Below are 19120 nucleotides of genomic sequence, written 5' to 3'. Positions count from 1 at the left end.
GCGCATAGAAAAATAGCTCGAATCTATTATTTTATTAAATATAATATAAATATAGTATGATATAGGCCTATACAATAATATTCATTAAATATAATCAAAATAATTTAAACAATATAATAAAAATAATAATAATAATAGTAATAATAATAATAATAATAATAATAATAATAATAATAATAATAATAATAATAATAATAATAAAGAAAATAGGCCTATATATAAGCGTAACAATAATTACTGCTATAGTCCAGAAGAAGAGGGCTTGGTTTTACTTTCGTTTTTTCTGTTCTATGTGTGGTCCTTTTTATCAATGTCCTTTTTTCAATTATCAGTTCAACATTTTTCTTTTCTAAGGAAATTTTATAAAACGTTTATAATTCGGGCATAAAACCGAATTCCAATTGTCTACAAATGATTGCATATATTATATATATTATATATTAGGAAATATTTCTTGTTAACTCGAGTCACTCGGTAGTGAGCAGGAAGTAATCAACTGGGTCATGACCCTCAACATCTGCAAAAGGCACGCTCCTCTGCATGGTATGAAGCAGGTATGAAGGTACCACCGATACCGAGGGAGTTGGCCCTTCAGGCGACTTGTTAATATTGAGTCTGTGATTATAAATTAATAATTGAAAATACGAAAACGGCTTCCAATTACGCAGAACGCTGACACATTTCTTATATTTGTTTCCAATTCCAATTCCAATCTGTTTGTTTGTATAAGGCCCCATAAAAAAAAAATTATTAGTTTATCACCCGCTCCCTCATCACTTTTGGGGAAAATCTGATTTTTTTTTTCCAATCAACATATATTTTTTATTTCAAACGGTCCCTTTTCTATCTTTTTTCAATTGAAAAGTTTAGGATTTCTTGCAAATATGTTTACTGGTACAACAAAAACATATTTTTAAATATAAATTTGATTCCATTCTTATGACTTTTTATATATGTGTCTCTAACCATTGATTTACTTGTGATCAAAGGTAAAATGGGGGCCAAAAGCCAAAAAAAAAAAAAAAAAAAAAAAAAAAAACCTCCCTCCCTCATCAGTTTTTATTCTTTGATAGTGATAAACTAATAAATTTTGTTATGGGCCTAATAATAACAATGACGAAGATGAAATTGTAATTATTCCTCTGGTGTTGTGTGTTGATTATTAACGTTTTTGAATGTCAATGTTCTTTCGTAATCCATCATCCAATGACTAAAGAACAAACCGTTGAACAGAATTTACCAAAAAAAAAAATCAAAATCAAAATAGGGCAAGAACATACTGTATACGATGATAGAGGTAAAGTGTACTGACATGCCACCAGCTGGAATGAAGCCAAGAATGCGTTGGTAATTACCATCCGATGGCGTTGGATTTCATGTGGTTTAGCGCTATATCAGATTAATAACACATAAGGCTTTCGTGGGTTATCTAGCTAGCTGTATTTTCCGCCTGCTATTAGCTCTTTAGGTGGCGTTGGATTTCTATTGTGAGGTAAGAGAAATATACGGTACGCTTTTAATCAGAATTTCCCATTACAATTTACTTTCTACGGATTACTGGTCATAAATGCGGGGAGTAAAAACATCCTACATTCAAAGATGGTGAGTTTGCTACGGAGCTGTGTCCATTTGTGTGTTAACGTCGAGTGCTTCATTCTTCTCATATTTCAACCGTGGAGGGTCATCTCCACGTTTAAACTTCCAAAAGAATAAGAAAATCTATCTTCAGTAACAGTATTTTCCATTCAGTGATGTGGTTTTTCAGTGGAATCCGCCTTTAACTTGAAACCAACCCGTGATCATTTGCGCACTGTATTTTAATATTATTTACTGTTAGGCTAATTACAGTTTAATGTGTGCAGTATTGCGGTTTTTGATTCTGTTGACCCATCAACCTTGTCCTACAATAATTTTCCATATTATGCATTCTATTATTAGGCCTTCTTATTGTTTCTGTTACTCATGTTTATGTGTTGGTAATTGATGCATAGACGAGAGTGATTCAATTGGTCTTTGGAATATGTCGTGTTATTTCGAAAGTGTATAAATAAAAAATACCATATTATACACATAAACACCTTATCGGAGGAGTGTAAAAACTGACCAATCAGAACGCGCTATTTGCAATGCGATAGCATTCACATGTCTAAATACAAACAAATGTGTACTCACTTTTAACGGTCCACACCTTAGCAACAGTATCTAAGGAATGGGCCGTAGTATAGCGGAAAGGTCAATTTTATCATGTTGATAATAGTCTGTCATAAACTTTGCGGGTAAACCTTAAAAATAATCAATTAAAACATTGAATTTCATTTGAAAGTATCAAATAAATTATTATCTTACAAGGAAACAAAGAAGTATTAATTTTGCAGATCGTATACGAAAATCTCTAAATTAATTAACTGCCAGTCTAGTGATCATGCAAAAATATTGAAAATGTGTAACATTGACAAGGTAAAAATCATTAAATATCATATTTTCAAGCATTGAATTTTATATATTAAAGTTGTTTATCATTTCACAGATAATCACTAAAAGTCATTAAAATATGTTAATTTCTTTTTTATTTTGATAAGTAGGAGTAATGTTTTTGCCTTACCTAACGTGTTATCGTACCGAATACTCAATACTTAAATACTTGCGAAAAAAAATCCGCAAATGATTATAGTGGGGATCGAACCCACGACCTCCAGATACTGGCCTGGCGCCATAACCAATAAACCACCGAGCGTGTGCTTAGTGACTAGTGTTGAATCCGATCCCCAAGTACAGTGGGTACTGCAAGTGCTATTACTCACATCGTAATATTTTGATACGATTATTAATAATGTCTGATATATTTTTTATACTTTTTTTGTTTTGTTAGACTTGACCGTCGGGCAGCACGTGTTTGATCTATCAGATTATCGAGAGGATAAACAGATGCATTTGTCAACAACAATAATGAACTTGAAGCTTAACACTGTTTTGCAAGCACTTAACGAGTACCGGTACTGATGCTTGCGTTTCTCTACGCTGATAGGTTCGCACGCATCATCTGCTGAACGAACCATATCAAAGAGGCCAGGATGGGCTTGGTGTTACTTTCTGTTGTTGGTGTTAGCTACACAATTTCTGTCCTTACAACTATTGTGTCTCTGTTTGTGCCTGCCATTTCGCACGCGTGGATCGTTAGTTCGTTATCAAGTAAATCAACTCTTTCTATTGGAATTTTTAAAACTTGCCAAGAGATTTTTGGTCGAAAGATTGTCTGCGGAACCCCGGAAGATCTACCTAACGAATGGTTCTTCACTTTTCTTTTTATCCTTTGTGGACTCATAAACCTTATTGTTGCGAACTCAATAGTCTATTATGATATTTATAATTGGCACTGGAGGCGACGTCGAACAAGAAATAAAAATGCAAAGAATTTGGCTTTTATTTCATGTTTATTTTATAGTCTTGCTTCCGTCATTTACCCCATCAGTTTTCGGACACCGATGATAGGGGGTGCTGCATTCAAATTGCCGTCAGCATTCCACATCGGGCCTGGCTATTACACTTTCGGTGCTGCGTGGTTTTTTCTTGTCATTGGAACCGCTTTTGCATTTACTGGAAGACTTTTCTGGAAAGTTCTTGTAATCATATTTGGCTCATAATATCGTTTTTCTAATAATTTCAAAATCCATTAACGAAAAAACAAAACCAAATACACTGTTACACTAGGCCACTGCTGTATAATTCCTTCTGTATCCAATGTTTAGGTATGTCTATTTTTGTGTTTATTCATGGTTTATTAAACCTGTTACTGTCGGAATTTATCGCACTTGCTTTTTTAAGCCAGGCTCCGAAGGAAAAATTGATATGTATAACCATGGAGGAAATATCCTTCATGGTATAGGCCTAACTGAGACAGACCCAAAACAATTAGACCCAAAAAGCATATTTGACAAAAGCTCGGGAACGGTCATTAAGATATATTTATATATCTTAAAAACGTAACGTAATGTAACCACCCCTTTCCACCCCACCCCCAGTTTTTAAATATACATTAAAAAAAATTATATCTCAACCGCCACCAAGTTTCGTCAAATATGCGTTTTGTTTTTGTCTTAGAAAAATCAGTTATACAACTTACCAAGCGTTGTTCCACCGGAGCCTAACCTGACTTTACACGAAAAAAATTACAAATAGAAATGATTAAAATGTAAATAGCTGACTCGCATGTAGTTTAAATTAGTCATACGTTACCTAACTGTTTGTTTTTTTTTTTCATTCTGTAAAAAAGCAGTGATAAACTTTTAAGTGTTATTTTTTATATTAGGTTTTATTTTTACATTATAACGTCGTAGCCTAAAGCTTTACTATCGAAAATAAAATAGATTGATATTTATATCGATTTTCTGTATTTTTGTAATAATAATAAATATAGTATAGTGCCTATAATGATTTCCTGTGACTGTCATTTTTGATTGATATAAAAGTGCTAAATATGTGTTATCTCCACATACAAACCATAGTTATACAGCCATTGCTCAGTCTGTCGAATATTACGTAACATATTTTTTGTATCACCTGACCTGTGTTGACGTAACGGTAACGTAATTAAAGATTATCATCATTAATTCAAATTCAGTTTTGTTAGCGGATTGAAGGGGGCGGGCCGGGGCAGACTATTTTCAGCAAAATTAATAAAAGAAAAAAAAATGAGGAAAGTGTATTCAAAGAGTGACGTATCCGGCCATGATGACGTATCCAGGTGATGATAATCATAAATTTTCTAACCTCAGCCCCAACCATGGTGTGTGTGGCTGAGGTGGTCTCGACTTTCCATCGGTGAAAGTCCATTGGGCCCCGCTAATTCAAATTCCTGGATCCGCCACTGTTTGTTATAATTTAGTTCCGTTTAAGTTCAATTGGGAAGTCAGTTTTCAACTTTATGGTATGAACCGTCGTTCGTACGCGCTTCGGTAGCCTACTTGGGTGCTATATCTCTCAAGCACAATTTGGGTTCATTCCGGGCAGAAATCGACAAGATTTATCATATCCAAAAGCAACTCAATTCTATGTCTTGGAAGACTTTAGAATCGAGTTGCCGTAAATCTGCTAGATGAATCTGCGAATTAGTACGGTACATAATTAATAGGCCAACTGTTTAAAGACAAATTCACAATTAAATAGAACTACTGTACGTAAATGTAAATCAATTAAAAAATACAAGTTGTAGGCCTACATAATAATAATAATAATAATAATAATAATAATAATAATAATAATAATAATAATTTATTGGCTCACTCTTTTAAAACAGAGGAACACTCTCACGCAGAAGAGGTTCGACCATACAACAGAACAAAAGTTACAAGTACTGTAAATATAAAATTCATATAAAAGAGATGATAGTAATGAAATTTAAAAAAATTAAAAATGCAATAATAATAATTATTATATTAAAGTATAAAATCTAAAATGAATATATATAAATAAATAAATAAATATTTATTTAATAAATAAATAAAAACATGTTACACGTTTTGCAGAGTAAAATTGATTACACATTGATTTCCGTCACTGACAGGGTTTCATAATTTATACTACCATGGAACATTTATGACTTCATGCATGGACGTTTATTTCCTCAATTATTTGGCTATTTCTGTGAACCCGAGGACATAATGTTTATAAAGGCCTCTGGCCTATATTTACGGCACCAGCACTACGATTATTTATTTACATCTGTTCTTCTGACAGTTGTTGAACATGGACCTATTTAATTTTATAGATATTATAATAGGTCCATCGTCTGAATAACAGAAGATGCTGTACTATTAGCGATCTTTATTAAGATAAGATCTTAAAGGCTGGTTTCTTTCCGGAATGGGATTTCCTGCTGGTGCTGTACAAATGTACAGTACTGTACAGTATATAGAAATAGCCAGATTGACAATCGCCTTGTCAAAGTCATGTATTATGCATATAAAATGTATGCTTATATTATTCTTGTAGCGATACTTATATCAGACCTGCCAAGTCTCACGCCAGGGGTGGGGCCAGCGGGGGCCGGGGCCCCAGGGGGGGGGCAGGTCCCCCGTCGGGGAGAGCTGCCCTTCCCCCGTCGGGGAGAAAAAGCACAATTCGTCGGAGAGAAAAAAAAAATTATATGATTTTCTACATATTAGTAGACTACAAAATCGATTAAATAAGCCTTTGAAACCCCTAAATTGTCAAAATTTTCGGGGGATGCGGGACCACTTTCTATACCTTTTAATCGAAGCTCGACCACGCCCACTTTGCTTTCGTCGGGGAAATCTGACCCCCCGCCCTGGCATCGGCCCCCTCGTCGGTGACCTCGTAACCAGCGTCCACAGGGCCCACCTGGTATTGTGACGACATGACTGTGGTATACGCGGTGCAAAGATTGCAGTGAAAACGCTGTAGGGACAAGTAGTGATTTTATGGAAACCAGGCTTAATATACCTACCTGCCATATCATCATCGACATATCGACCGCCGCCACACAACCGCCTTTATTTCATTGTAAGCAATATCAACTAATAATACTGAAAACAGGACATGCTTGTTCTCAAAACAACCTAAGGCCCTAAAAATTTAGTGAATCTGTGTTGTGATTGGTTATTAACATCCTACAATCATCTTGTGATAATACGTTTCCTTTGAAAGATGCAATGTTTATCAAATAAACAATGGCTTTTTGAGAAAATGACTTCGAACTTATTTCGACAGACCACCAATTTGAAATTCAGTTTGAATACAGAGATTCAGGATAGACAATTTTATTATTCACCTCAAAAGCGACACAAATGGGTGGGCTTAAGAGCTGTTATGTTGTAGGGGCCTATTTTTTTTTTTAATCACTTTTATTCAATAAAATTTCAGATACATATAAAAATATAAATATATATTTAAAAAAAAATATTCGTATATTAAGTGTGCATTAAGTGCATAAATTCAAGCGGCGGGCTGGAGAACATCCTCAAATTATGATAACACCTCCCATTGGTCAAAGCATAGAAAATGGAACACAATTTTCTCTATGGTCAAAACAAGCATATCGCGACCTTTATCGTAATATTGTAAACACTCCGACAGCATACAGTACATAGATGTAAACGGTCGCGCTTACCATTCATTCAATCGACTCATAGCAAATAAGCCTCGGCTCCTTTTGAAGTCTTTCAAAGTTATTTATAAATAATGTTTTTTTCCAGATACCCTACTCTATTATGATTAGAATCAATGAACTCGGGGTTTATTTGATATGTATTGTAGAGTGATCTTTAACGTGGTTTTAATACATTAAAACATTTCAGATCTGCTTCACTGCATAACTTAGTGTGCAATTATTGTCACTAGTTTGTCATTCCACAAAAAGAGCCATTGAATTGAATAGCCTCTTAAATCTATTTTTATCAAATGTTTCTTTATTGCAAAATAAGTACGGTACTATACTGGTCATGGTACCCGGATACAATGGACTTTGTTTTTACTTTCCGTCATCGTGTGGTAATGTTCTAAAAAGTAATTTTAAAAAGTAGGCCTATAATTTAAAGAGGGCTGTCTCTTATACACATCTAGATGTGTATAAGAGACTAAGAAAGTATAATACATACTCCAAGTATTGAAATACACGCCATCGTGTTGGGATTCAATATTTCGACATTAATTATGTCATCATCAGGAATGATGATGATGATGACATAATTAATGTCGAAATATTGAATCCCAACACGATGGCGTGTATTTCAATACTTGGAGTATGTATTATACTTTCCTAATTTAAAGAGGGTGTCTATAAAACGAAAACCCTTAAGTATTTCTTGATATTCCTAATTTTATTCCGATGAAATAATGAAATAGGTACTTGGCAACTGTTTTATGATGATTTTAAAATACTCACAATGAGATAATTGAGAAATAATTGAAGGTCTTCGGTCTTCGTTTTGTAGACACCCGTAATGGGGCGTCTATAAAAAGACCCTTGAAAATTTCACAAACGGACGCCCAAAAAAATCGTAATTTTGATTTTCTGACAGTCAGGTGTATTATCATCAAAATAAAAGAGAAAAAATAGGGGTCTTAGTTTTTGGGTCTTCGGCCCTCGTTTTATAGACACCCAATTTAAAGAACGTTTTTTAGGGGGTCGACTCATACAGCAATAAGTAATATTTCAGTCAGAGAATTCGGGGTGCATGATGTCCACTTCATACCTCTTGTCGATTTATACACTGGGGTGGAATTGGAGTCAATCTAACTATTGTTGATATTTACGCATTAAAATACTGAACAGTACACCAATAGTGCATCCCTTTTAAATTTTGAGTGTCAAAAAATTGCACAACTCTTCATTAAAATCTTTAGGATGATATATACTTTTTATTCTGATATTTTGTTTTTCACGGATAAATTTGTACTATTTTGATAATTGAATATCAGTTCTAAATCCTTAGCTCCCACAGGTATATTATGATATAACGCCTTTTCCAGAGGATACAAAGCGAGCTGTAGACAATTTTGTAACTTGTTTCAATGACTTTCTTCTCCCCTAAGATTGTTTTCATGTCAGAACTACCCGGTACAAGCTACTCTCGTCTGTCCACAACAGGGGATGTATGGACCAATACACTGGGGAAACCTCCTACTCGTCTCCAAAGATGTACTGGGTCATTTTAATTGCACACAAGCCAGAACCATAGGCGAGCGTGCCATTCGCACCAGCGCCGATATTATAGTTGTAGGTTGCGGCGGACCTGCTCTTACCGCTCGGCCATCCTTTCAACTACTGTGTAATTATTTGTAAGAACATATTATTTGTGCATTATTAAAATTCAATTATAAGATTGTTTCAAAGCCTATTGTACGTTAATGATGAAAATGGTAATAGTAGGATATTTGTAGATTGCCTTCCACGTAAAATTGTCTTGAGAACGCAGTTCACAAGAGCCAATCATGACAAATATACTCAATATTTACTATTTTATTTCCATAATTCAAATTCATATTTATATCAAATTCAGAGAAGCACATATTGCTATGGCAACTATATCAACTCATGCGCTCTTTGTCAGCCAAATTTTAACACACAAATATCATTAATCCATACAACACGACTTAAAACTTAATTTGACATAAAAATTACTAAATTATGCAAAAACATTATTTGTCTAAAACTCCATCTTCTAAATGTTTATATTTAGACATCTGAAAAATAGTTTACTACAAGTATATATTTGTTATTTGTCCGCTAACGCAATTGTATTAGGATTGTAAGTCTAAATCGCATTCCAACATACAACAATCTGAATATTTTCACAAACCAATAACAAATTTAACATTATATAAATCAATATATTTAATTTAACAAAAATATATCACAGAAACAAAAACCTACACACCTTGTCATAGTGGTGTAGACTACAAATAAGATGTAAATAAAGAAAATGTTTATATAAAAGCAAATCAGAAAATTTATATTTTGTGCATATAGACGTTAGAATTGGGATTCCTGTTTCCGACAAGGGAGCACCACATTTAAAAATTACAATGTAACTTCGTGTCCATTGAATACAAGTACAGCATGGCCATGAAATTAGCTTTGAGGGCAAACTGATAAATAAATCAAATTACAAGATGACTGGATTTAGGAAGAAAAAAATGAACAAAAATAATGTAATTCTAATAGCATTTTGCTTCTCAAATAAACTGGATTATTTAATACTGTTTACTTCAAGCTGGGCACTAACTTGTACAACCGTCGTATGACGAATCCAACTTCGCTCCATGTGAGCAGTCTGAACGGATCGTCATTAAAAACAGTTTGTTGCGTGCACGTTGTTTCACTGCATTCTGCATAGAATCGCATTGGCCGATGACCATCGGACGCAGTGACAGATCAGCTTTAGTTTTACAATTACAATCTTGAATACATGAGTTTTGAATAAAGTTATAATCAATTTTAAATAGTAATTATTATTTCAGATTCATACTTGAGGTCAATTCAGCGGTGGGTTGCAGAAGCATAAAACAAATTGGTTTTGCAGAGTATTCTTGTATTTTTAGACCAAATTTAAAAAAAAAATGTTTTCATTTTTGGTATATATTGTGGATATAATACTTAGCAAGCATAGGACAATATTAGTATTATAAGATTATTTACTTAACCGCACAAACATCATCAGTACATTCCATTTTCGGCTCTGGATTTGTATCAGCTCTACTAGCTCCCTCTGTTGGTGGAATGGGCGAACACTCATCAGAAGTACATTCTGGGCTTGCTTGACCATCTGTTGGTGGGTTGGAGCTGGGTGGCTTGCCTTCAATACCGAGAGCATCTAGGACAGTCTGTAGAGCAACATGATCACCTGGACCAGACTGCTTAAAATTAAGCAGTACCTTCTCACCCTCTGATAAAAAATAAACAAATTACAACAATTGTATTGGAACAACAGATTCTTTATACTATATCAATACAGGCACTACTGTATGATTTACCTCTGCCAATGAGGTTATGTACTGTATTCAACACTCTCTGTCTCTCAGCAAGATTACACAAACATGATGGCATGGATCACCATAAAATTTAGTGCAATGGTACATAATAATCTAAGAGATTATTAAATTTTGGGAAGAAAAGGTCGAAGGACAAGGTCAAGGTCACAGAAATTATATTTTTACCCTTGAGTATATTAAAGAAAATAATGGTATCGCCCATGAAGATGGCCTGCATATTGTTCAGTATACAGGCACAGGGCGAAGGAATTGTTTATATGGAGTGACTGCTGTAAATATTATATTCATTTCCTTATTACCAATAAACATAAATTAAAACGCAGTATAAAACAACTATAAGCTTAAACAGTGACAAAAGAACATTGCAAAATTACTTATATAGTGTGGGAAGCAGGCATATCATTTTTGAATGTTCCTGTCCAATAAAAGTTTGGAATTCACAAACTGTAATGCACATCAGCAAAAATGCAAAAATAAAGAATAGGCTAGTCTAAACAAAAATCTCTGGCATCTCTTAAATGTCTAAAATTACTTAGTAATTTAACATATTCTGATTGTCGAGTATCTGTTAACATTTTGGTGTGTGTTTAAATAATCATGTACAGAAATAGAGACAACTTTGTAAATTCCCAAAGATGACCAAAGTCAAAATATTCAATCCCAAAATGATGACATAGATAATGTATATTTATAAGATTACATAAGATCAGTAGAAACCCTGTCTATACACTAAAAGAATTGAAGACCTTCAACATCACTTTAATATACCATCTTTTATTAACACACAGTACTGCAAAACATCCATTTTATTAACGTTAATTTTATGAGTAGTCGATTTTACAAATGGTCTTTGCTCACTAATGACGTCATCATCAACCAATTAATACCGTAAAAGAAGTCGGACTGTAACCGTTTTACAAAGTGATAATGTATATTTTTCTTAATAAAATTAAGTTTGTTGTATTAAAAATACATAAAAAACACAAAAGCCATCTACTGTGATATTAAGTTTCCTGAAAGGTGCAATGTTTACTTTTTGAGACAAAGACTTAGAACTTATTTCGACAGACCACCAATATTTGAACTTCATTTTGAGTACAGAGATTCAGGATAGACAATTTTATCATTATTCACCTCAAGAACGACACAGATGTCATTGGACTTAAGAGCTGTTTTGTTGAATTCATAGAAGTGTGCATTAAGTAATTGCATAAATTCAATTTTCTGAAGAAAAGCGGAGGCCTGGAAAACATCTTCAAATTATGATAATACCTCCCATGGTCAAAGCATAGAGAAAATAGAACACAATTTTCCTTATGGTCAAAGCACGAATATTGTGACCTAATTATCGTAATATCGTGGACACTGACAGCAGATATGGTAATGGTAATGGTTTGGGACTTGTAAAGCGCATACTACATGGTATCTATGCGCTTAAGTTACACGAAAGAAAACAAACCAAACACTAAATCCTAAAGTCTAACCAAGCGACCTAAGAATAAAAAAAAAAGCATGAGAAAACAGACTATCGCAGGGGAACCAACATTACCGCACCATTTTCCTGCAATTGGAGACCACAGGCAAGCAGTGGTTTGCAGGATCATAACTCACAGGCGCAGAGGTCCCAAGTTGGTAGAGTGAGATTTCCGGGTAGCTTGTTGTTTTATTGAAGTGTAATTTATAGGTACCTTTTTTTGGTTTATTAATTGTACGTATGACATGTTAATTTAACATGTCATGCCAAAAAGTCACCGCAAATATTTAACACTAGAAACAGTAGCTTTGTAAGTGGCAACCAATAGGCAAAATACGTCATTTTCAAGTTTTATTGAACTTAGGTGGTGATGCAAAGGTATGGAGCTGTTTAATTGTAGGTAACCTAATATGAAAGAGAAAAATGTTTTGTTTTGAAAATATACACTTATGAGCCATGATTTTAATATTCACAATGAAAATTCTATATTTTCTGGGAAAAATTGTAAAAATTCTGGGAAGAGGAAATCCACAACTTGGGAGATCTGGCCTTGACTCTTTTTAAGTCTTTCAAAGTTATTTATAAATAATGTTTTTTTTCCAGGTACTATATTATGACTAGAATCAATGAACTCAAGGTTTATTTGGTATGTATTGTAGAGAGATCAGTTTCATTTCATTTATTTTGTCTCAATAAAATACATAAAAAACAACAACCGGTTACAATACAACAAAATAAAAGCATAAAAGAATCTGAAACAGGCCGAGAGAGGATTCTTAAAAGTGAACCAAATCACTATCATGTAGGTCTCCTAATGCACTATTCCGATTACACATAAAATAATAATGAGCAATTGAAATAATACTTAAAATCTGCAAAACTTGCCTTAACAATAAATATATATATATATATAGAAATTGTAAAACTTATTTAAAATATAATTTAAGATCGTTTAAAAATGCTTTAAGATTCAAAACCAATAAACTTTTTGATTTTTTTCATATGGTTCTTCAAATTCTTGATTCTTCTTCTATCAGTTTAAACATGGTTTTAATAGATTAAAAAATTTCAGATCTGCTTCAATGTGTTGTCACTTGTCTATCACTCCACACAAAGAGCCACTGAATAGCCTCTTATAAAATTAATTTTTATCAAATGTTTCTTTATTGCAAATTAAGCACTATACTGGTCATGGTAGCAGGATACAATGCACTTGGTTCTATTTTGCGTCTTCACTGTGTGTATAAAGGGTATTCCCTTATGGCCTCAATCGAATGGTGGCATATAGAAAGGTTCAATAAATTTACTTACACCCATTTGGACAGAAAAGTTGGAAAAAAAAGATTGGCGTCAGGTTCTATCCAATTTCCTGTTCGATTATCGAACTACACCTCATACAGTTACTGGAGCTAGGCCTGATATGTTGCTCATGAAGCGTGAACTTAAGAGATAAATTGCCTCAAATTAAATATGATTGTAATCTTTTTGAGTCTGATTGGGATTAGATGGTACACGTTCGTAATATGCATTGCAAAATGCGGCAAAAGCAATATGCAGACATGAAGCATGGTGCCAAGCCATCTGATGTACAAGGTGATGAGGTAATACAAATTGTGTTATAACTTTGAAGAAGAACCATATGACAAAAATCAAAAAGTACATAGGCAATCATTCAACAAAGACTATAGAAATTTAAAATTTAAAATGTAAGGCTAATTTTCCAACATCAAGTTATTTGCAATATACTTGTTTGAAATATAAACTATATGAATGTTCTAGATTGGATTTCACAGGTGTGGGGTTACAAAAAACAATATTATTACTTCAAGGATTTGTGGTCATAGGATACAGCTCCAATACTACATTACTTACTTGCACCAACAATCAGCGTTCCGCCAATTTGCAATTTCTCACCCTTAAAATCACCCTCGATCTTTGCTTCCTTTGCCTGTGAATAAAACAACAATATTTTCTAAACTACTGCACATTCCAGAGAACTATTTCCTTCAACTAATTATTTTACTTTCTCCGATGAAAAAAAAAGAGTTGGTCTAAGTGAAAGTAGTCTCTGCCAACTGTAGGTAGTAGTTTGATGTTGAAGTGATACTCCAGAGGAAAATTAGGATTTAATATGTTGTACAACTGATTTTTCTTAGAGACAAAAAAACGTTTTTGATGAAAAACATATCAAACATTTTTTCCCTCCGGAGCCTGATTTTAAATTACAATGCAATGTATTTTATCATTTTATTAATATTTTATTCAGTCTTGTTATCTGAAACAAACTTTCATTTTATTGTTATTTTACATTTTTTGTGTCTTGTTTTAATTTTAAAAATTATTTACTAAATCAATTTTATTTCCAATGTTACTTGTTAAATTTGTATTGAGGGTCCCTAATGATCAGCTTCTGCTTGATGAACAACCCTCACAAAATATTGTGGAAATAAAATAGAAATCAATAAAAATCAATAAATAACACATAAAACAATTCCAAATTAGGGGATAGGCTTATAAGTAGTTGAGTATTTTACATATAAACTATTCAAAGTTATGGAATATGTTGATACCCGAGATTCGCTTATATACTAAGGCATTAACCTACAGTATTTATTTGTATTCTATTGTAAGTTAAATATAATTACCCTTTGAAGTACAGCTCTAGCTTTCTTACTAAACAGCGACTTAGCGATCATCCACCACGAGCACCTGGTGAAACCCACTGCCCGGTATGTCTCATGCTTAGCGTCAATATACAATTCTAAAAAAAAAGGGTGTCAAAATTTCATAGAGAATCAGAGTCCGGTTAATTCATATTTTGAAAATAAATTCATATTAACGTCCTTTAAAAACATGTTTTAAAAGGCCCATCATATTCAGGGCCTTTAGAAACATGTTTTAAAAGGCCCTTTTTAAGTATTATAAATTAATTTTAGCCTAGAGGTTATCGTTTTACTATCCAAAATGTAAAGGGTGATTGCGGGATGGCCATAAGCCCTATAATTAATTAAGCCTAGGCGTACAATTTAAACAATAGAATAAAAAAAAGTATTGCTTACTGTCAAACCAACTTCCATTAGCACTGTGCTTGGAATTTGTTTTGGCCAAATTACAGGATCTTGTGTTCCAATCCCAGTGGGAAACATATATTGTCAAAAAATATTTATCTATTAGGCCAAGTAAAAAAAAAATGTAGTTTCCCGTCCTAATATTTGGACAAAAGAATAACGAGGACACATTTTTATATTTCGTGATGGCAAATCCAAGATGGTCGATGGGAAACAGCTACTACTTTCTCACTTTTACCAAGTAGACACAGTGAAAGCAAGGACTTATAACTGTTAACAGGATAGAAAGCTGGCTGGTTTAAGCCATCTAACTGGAATTAGCCTTATGTGTGGTATTGTTATGCTAATGAGCCAGATAAGCACAATCTGCTCATGCTCAGAAAAACAAACTTTCCTTAGCCACACTGCGGCCCGCACTGCGTATCGGCTTGGCGTACAGCTAGACCTAGCCGAGAATTTTCTGAGCATGTGCAGGTTGTGCTTATCTGGCTCATTAGCATAACAATACCACACATAAGGCTAATTCAAGTTAGACGGCTTAAACCAGCCAGCTTCCTATCCTGGTAACAGTTATAAGTCCTTGGTGAAAGCAAACAAAAGGAGCACTATTTACTATTCATATCTACTGGTATTTATTTTTATCTTTAATAAATTTAATAAAAGTTCTTACCTCCTGCCCAATATTTTCCAGCAACAAAATCTTGTACTCCTAATTCTTCAAGACCCACACCAATGAGACGAACATTGTGCTCGTCTAGCTGGGGTTTAAGGGAACTTAGCTCCCTGGCACCCAGCCTACACAAAGGTCATCCAAAGCGACGCATGAAATGGATTATACATGGCTGCTGTTGCCATAACGATCCCATTGTCACACTCTAAAAATAAGTTATTCAACAATGAAAGTTAGTAATAACTACATAATTAAATATGATTTCTTTAAATGGATACATGGCTGCCATAATGATTCAAATGTTTTACTCTCTCTGAAAATACAGTAAGTTACTTAACATTCAAAATTGACAATGACAATAATATCACAATAAATAATAAAATAACATAAGTATTTATTCCCTCCAAAATAATATAAATCATGACAGAGGAGGAATCTTTCTCTTTTTTTAAGCTCTCAATGAAAAGGAAATTTGTATAGCAGGAAGATATTTATTCTGATCATGGTAAAAAGATGGTTCTTTGTGAATGGATGACAGAGGCCTACTATGATTTTTTTTATGTGACTTTCAGTCCAATAAATTATTAAATTAATGATAATGAAAAGCGTATTAATTTTTTGTTGCCAGTTTTGATTTAATAACCAAAAAGGAGCTTCTAAAAAAGACATAAGCAAAATCACACATTTCTTTAACAATCATATGTAAAATAGTGTTCTGACAGTTGGATATGTTGTGCACAGTTTGTTCTTTTGAGTTGCTGATTTTGTTTTGAAGTTTTTTCAAACTGTGCACACAGATATGCAAACTGCGCAAGGTTTCTTTCATCAATTATCATGAAATGTGATATTTAAATTTATTTACTGATATTGATATCAAATTATTATTATTAGATTATATGACTCAACATAATGTACTTTTTTGGAAGATATACAGCAATTGTGGTTTTTGAATAAAGAATTGATATTATTATTTTAATTCCGATGTTTTAAGAGATCAGAAAATTTGCAATTCCGATGTTTTAAGAGATCATCAGAAAAAATTGTAATGATAAAAGAAAGGCCATGTGTGTGTGTGGGTCACAGTCCGTAACTACAATGGAAGAAATCACATTCAAAATTGCATTTATTACAAAATCGCATTCTGTGGTGGCGCCAGGACCTGCCCAATGGAGGGGCTAAAGGCCCTGGCAGGGGGCCTGGTGGAGCGAATCAGTCTCACTTGGGTGGGGAGAGGGGGTCGCCTAGGCCACGGATATTTGATGAATTATGGCGAATTTTTATTACTTATTTGATAGGCATCGAGTTACTATAATATGACATCATGTAGGCTATGCTTTCTAATCAGCTTCCAAAACCAACACATTTTGATTGAAACAAGAAACAAATGCAATGTAACCATCTAATTAAGTGAAATTCTATATTTTGGAAATTTTGCATTTTTCTGTCAAAGGTTGCTTCAACTATCACGATGTAATCCAACCATCATGCAGAGGCTATCTAAATGAGCATTTGTCATAACAGAACGAAAATTATTTTTAATTAGTCTCATTGAATTATTATTATTGAATTATTATTATTATCATTATTATTATTATTATTATTATTATAAATATTATTATTATTATTATTGTTATTGTTGTTGTTTTTGTGATGAAAAGTTAACACAAACAATAATATGGTGGCTAAACGAATATTACATGTAAATATTTTTTTTCTATTTGTTTGTTCTATATTTATGCTTCCCCGAGGGGGGGGGGCTATAGCCCCCAGCCCCACTCTGGTGCCACCACTGATTGCATTTATTACTAAATATTACTAATAGGAATTAGTCTGATGCTAGGCCCGACCTCGCCAACGTAGCCTGCTGCTGGGCCGCTATTTTAGGCTACATAAGCTCCCTCTAACCGGCCAGAGCTAGGCTAGAATTATTAAAGAAAAAATAATAAATTGAACATTAAACTGACTGATAGTGGACAAATACTAAATAGATTAGATATAAATAGGACAAGGCCAAAGCCAAAAAGTGAGACAATTAATCGTTGATAGTTCATAGACTATGATGATTGAAACACATTTTAGTTAGTGTCTGGGCTAGGCCGACATACAGTAAGTCTCGCATTTTGATGCGATTTTTCTTTTTTCCTTCCATTTGATGTCATATTCTGTATCTTTTTTAGCTGTCAATTAATAATATGCTGGTTAGGCCTAGGCCTATATCATTATTCACTAAAATTTTAACTTTTGTTAATTCACACACAACTCAGTCTGAGTCATGCGCTGAAACCTATGCATTTTACTGGAAGACTGAATAAATATACCTCAAATACAAGTCACCATCATGCTATTATAGTATTTAAAAAGTTTTTTTACAAAAGTAAAAAAAAAAATCTCGCTAAAAAAAATAAGACCCACCAAAAAAAAAACTGTCAACCCCCCGCTGCACTTTGTTAGACCTAATAGTAATACTATTATTTTTGCTTGACAGTCATTAAAATAGAATTTAAAAAAAAATCTCGAATTAAACACATTCCTACTACAACGACCCCAAAAGGGGAATATCATTTTCCGCACAAGATGCTTACCCTGGGCCGTACACTCTAGCTAGGCCTATGCCCTTGCCTTGGCCTAGCCTAGCCTATTTTTAGTTATGTAATTTCAAGTTCGCTAAATACTTGGCCTAGGCCTCAAGGCTAGGTAATGTCAGGATGGAACTTTATAAAAAAAAGTGAATGGTACTTACTTCACCTGTAGCCACATTTTTTATAAGGTTATTGGTGATTTTTGCGAGATCCATGGTCAAATTAGACCCTGCTGCTTTCCTTCTGACCGGCAGACAGAGTGGTGACCATGCATAAACTTGTCCCGTGACCAGTCCCAAAAAGAAGCTTGAGAACTTATCTTTGTCAGTCCCTGCACAGAGTGTACGACGATTCCATTTCTTTCTTCCCACGGTGTGTAAACGTAAACACTGATCGAATTTTTTTAGCAGTGCTCGCCTGGTGGCGTCATCACGTTTCGTCCAATCGTCCAGCCCTATTAAAGTGGAGAATGAAAAGTCATAAACACTAACATACTCGCTATCCATCCTCTTTTCTAAACCACTGATTAAAATCTCTACATAAATAAAGTTAAAAATTCATGCTTTATGCTCAAGTATTGTCTTCAGAAACTTCCAACTCCGATTAAAATCTTCTTTAGTTATGCAAATACAAAAACTGAGTAGTGCATGGGAAAAAAAATAATGATCAGAAGATGCAGGCCTCCGTAGTAAATTAAGATCGTTCCAATAATAAAAAAAGTATTGCTTTAACAAAAAAAAAAGATCAATCCTTTTTATTGGAACGGTCTTAAAGTGACATTTGTTTTTATCTTTTTATCTTATGAAGCCGTAGGCCTACA

At 33.7% G+C, this 19120-nt stretch overlaps 1 protein-coding gene and 1 long non-coding RNA gene across 2 annotated transcripts; one reads left to right on the top strand and one right to left on the bottom strand.

Annotated features, from left to right (window-relative positions):
• The first annotated feature begins 1187 nt into the window (after positions 1-1187).
• On the top strand, positions 1188-4428 carry LOC117113226. The gene is made up of 2 exons (XR_004446167.1): positions 1188-1492; positions 2870-4428. It is a non-coding gene; the product is annotated as an uncharacterized LOC117113226 (long non-coding RNA).
• A 4531-nt stretch (positions 4429-8959) lies between these two features.
• LOC117113253 (prostamide/prostaglandin F synthase-like) lies at positions 8960-18688 on the bottom strand. Its single transcript, XM_033256548.1, is given in 6 exon segments — positions 8960-9848; positions 10084-10403; positions 13856-13931; positions 14629-14744; positions 15722-15926; positions 18462-18688. Coding segments are annotated over 5 exon segments (702 nt in total). The 5' UTR covers positions 18516-18688; the 3' UTR covers positions 8960-9848; positions 10084-10152.
• Between the last annotated feature and the right edge of the window lie 432 nt (positions 18689-19120).

Source organism: Anneissia japonica, unplaced genomic scaffold (genome assembly GCF_011630105.1).
Source record: "Anneissia japonica isolate Jap-2015-1 unplaced genomic scaffold, ASM1163010v1 scaffold287593_len981703_cov172, whole genome shotgun sequence".
In the NCBI taxonomy this organism is placed as follows: Eukaryota; Metazoa; Echinodermata; class Crinoidea; order Comatulida; family Comatulidae; genus Anneissia; species Anneissia japonica.
The sequence above is the reverse complement of the archived record's forward strand: the minus strand, read 5'-3'. Positions and strand labels throughout refer to the sequence as shown.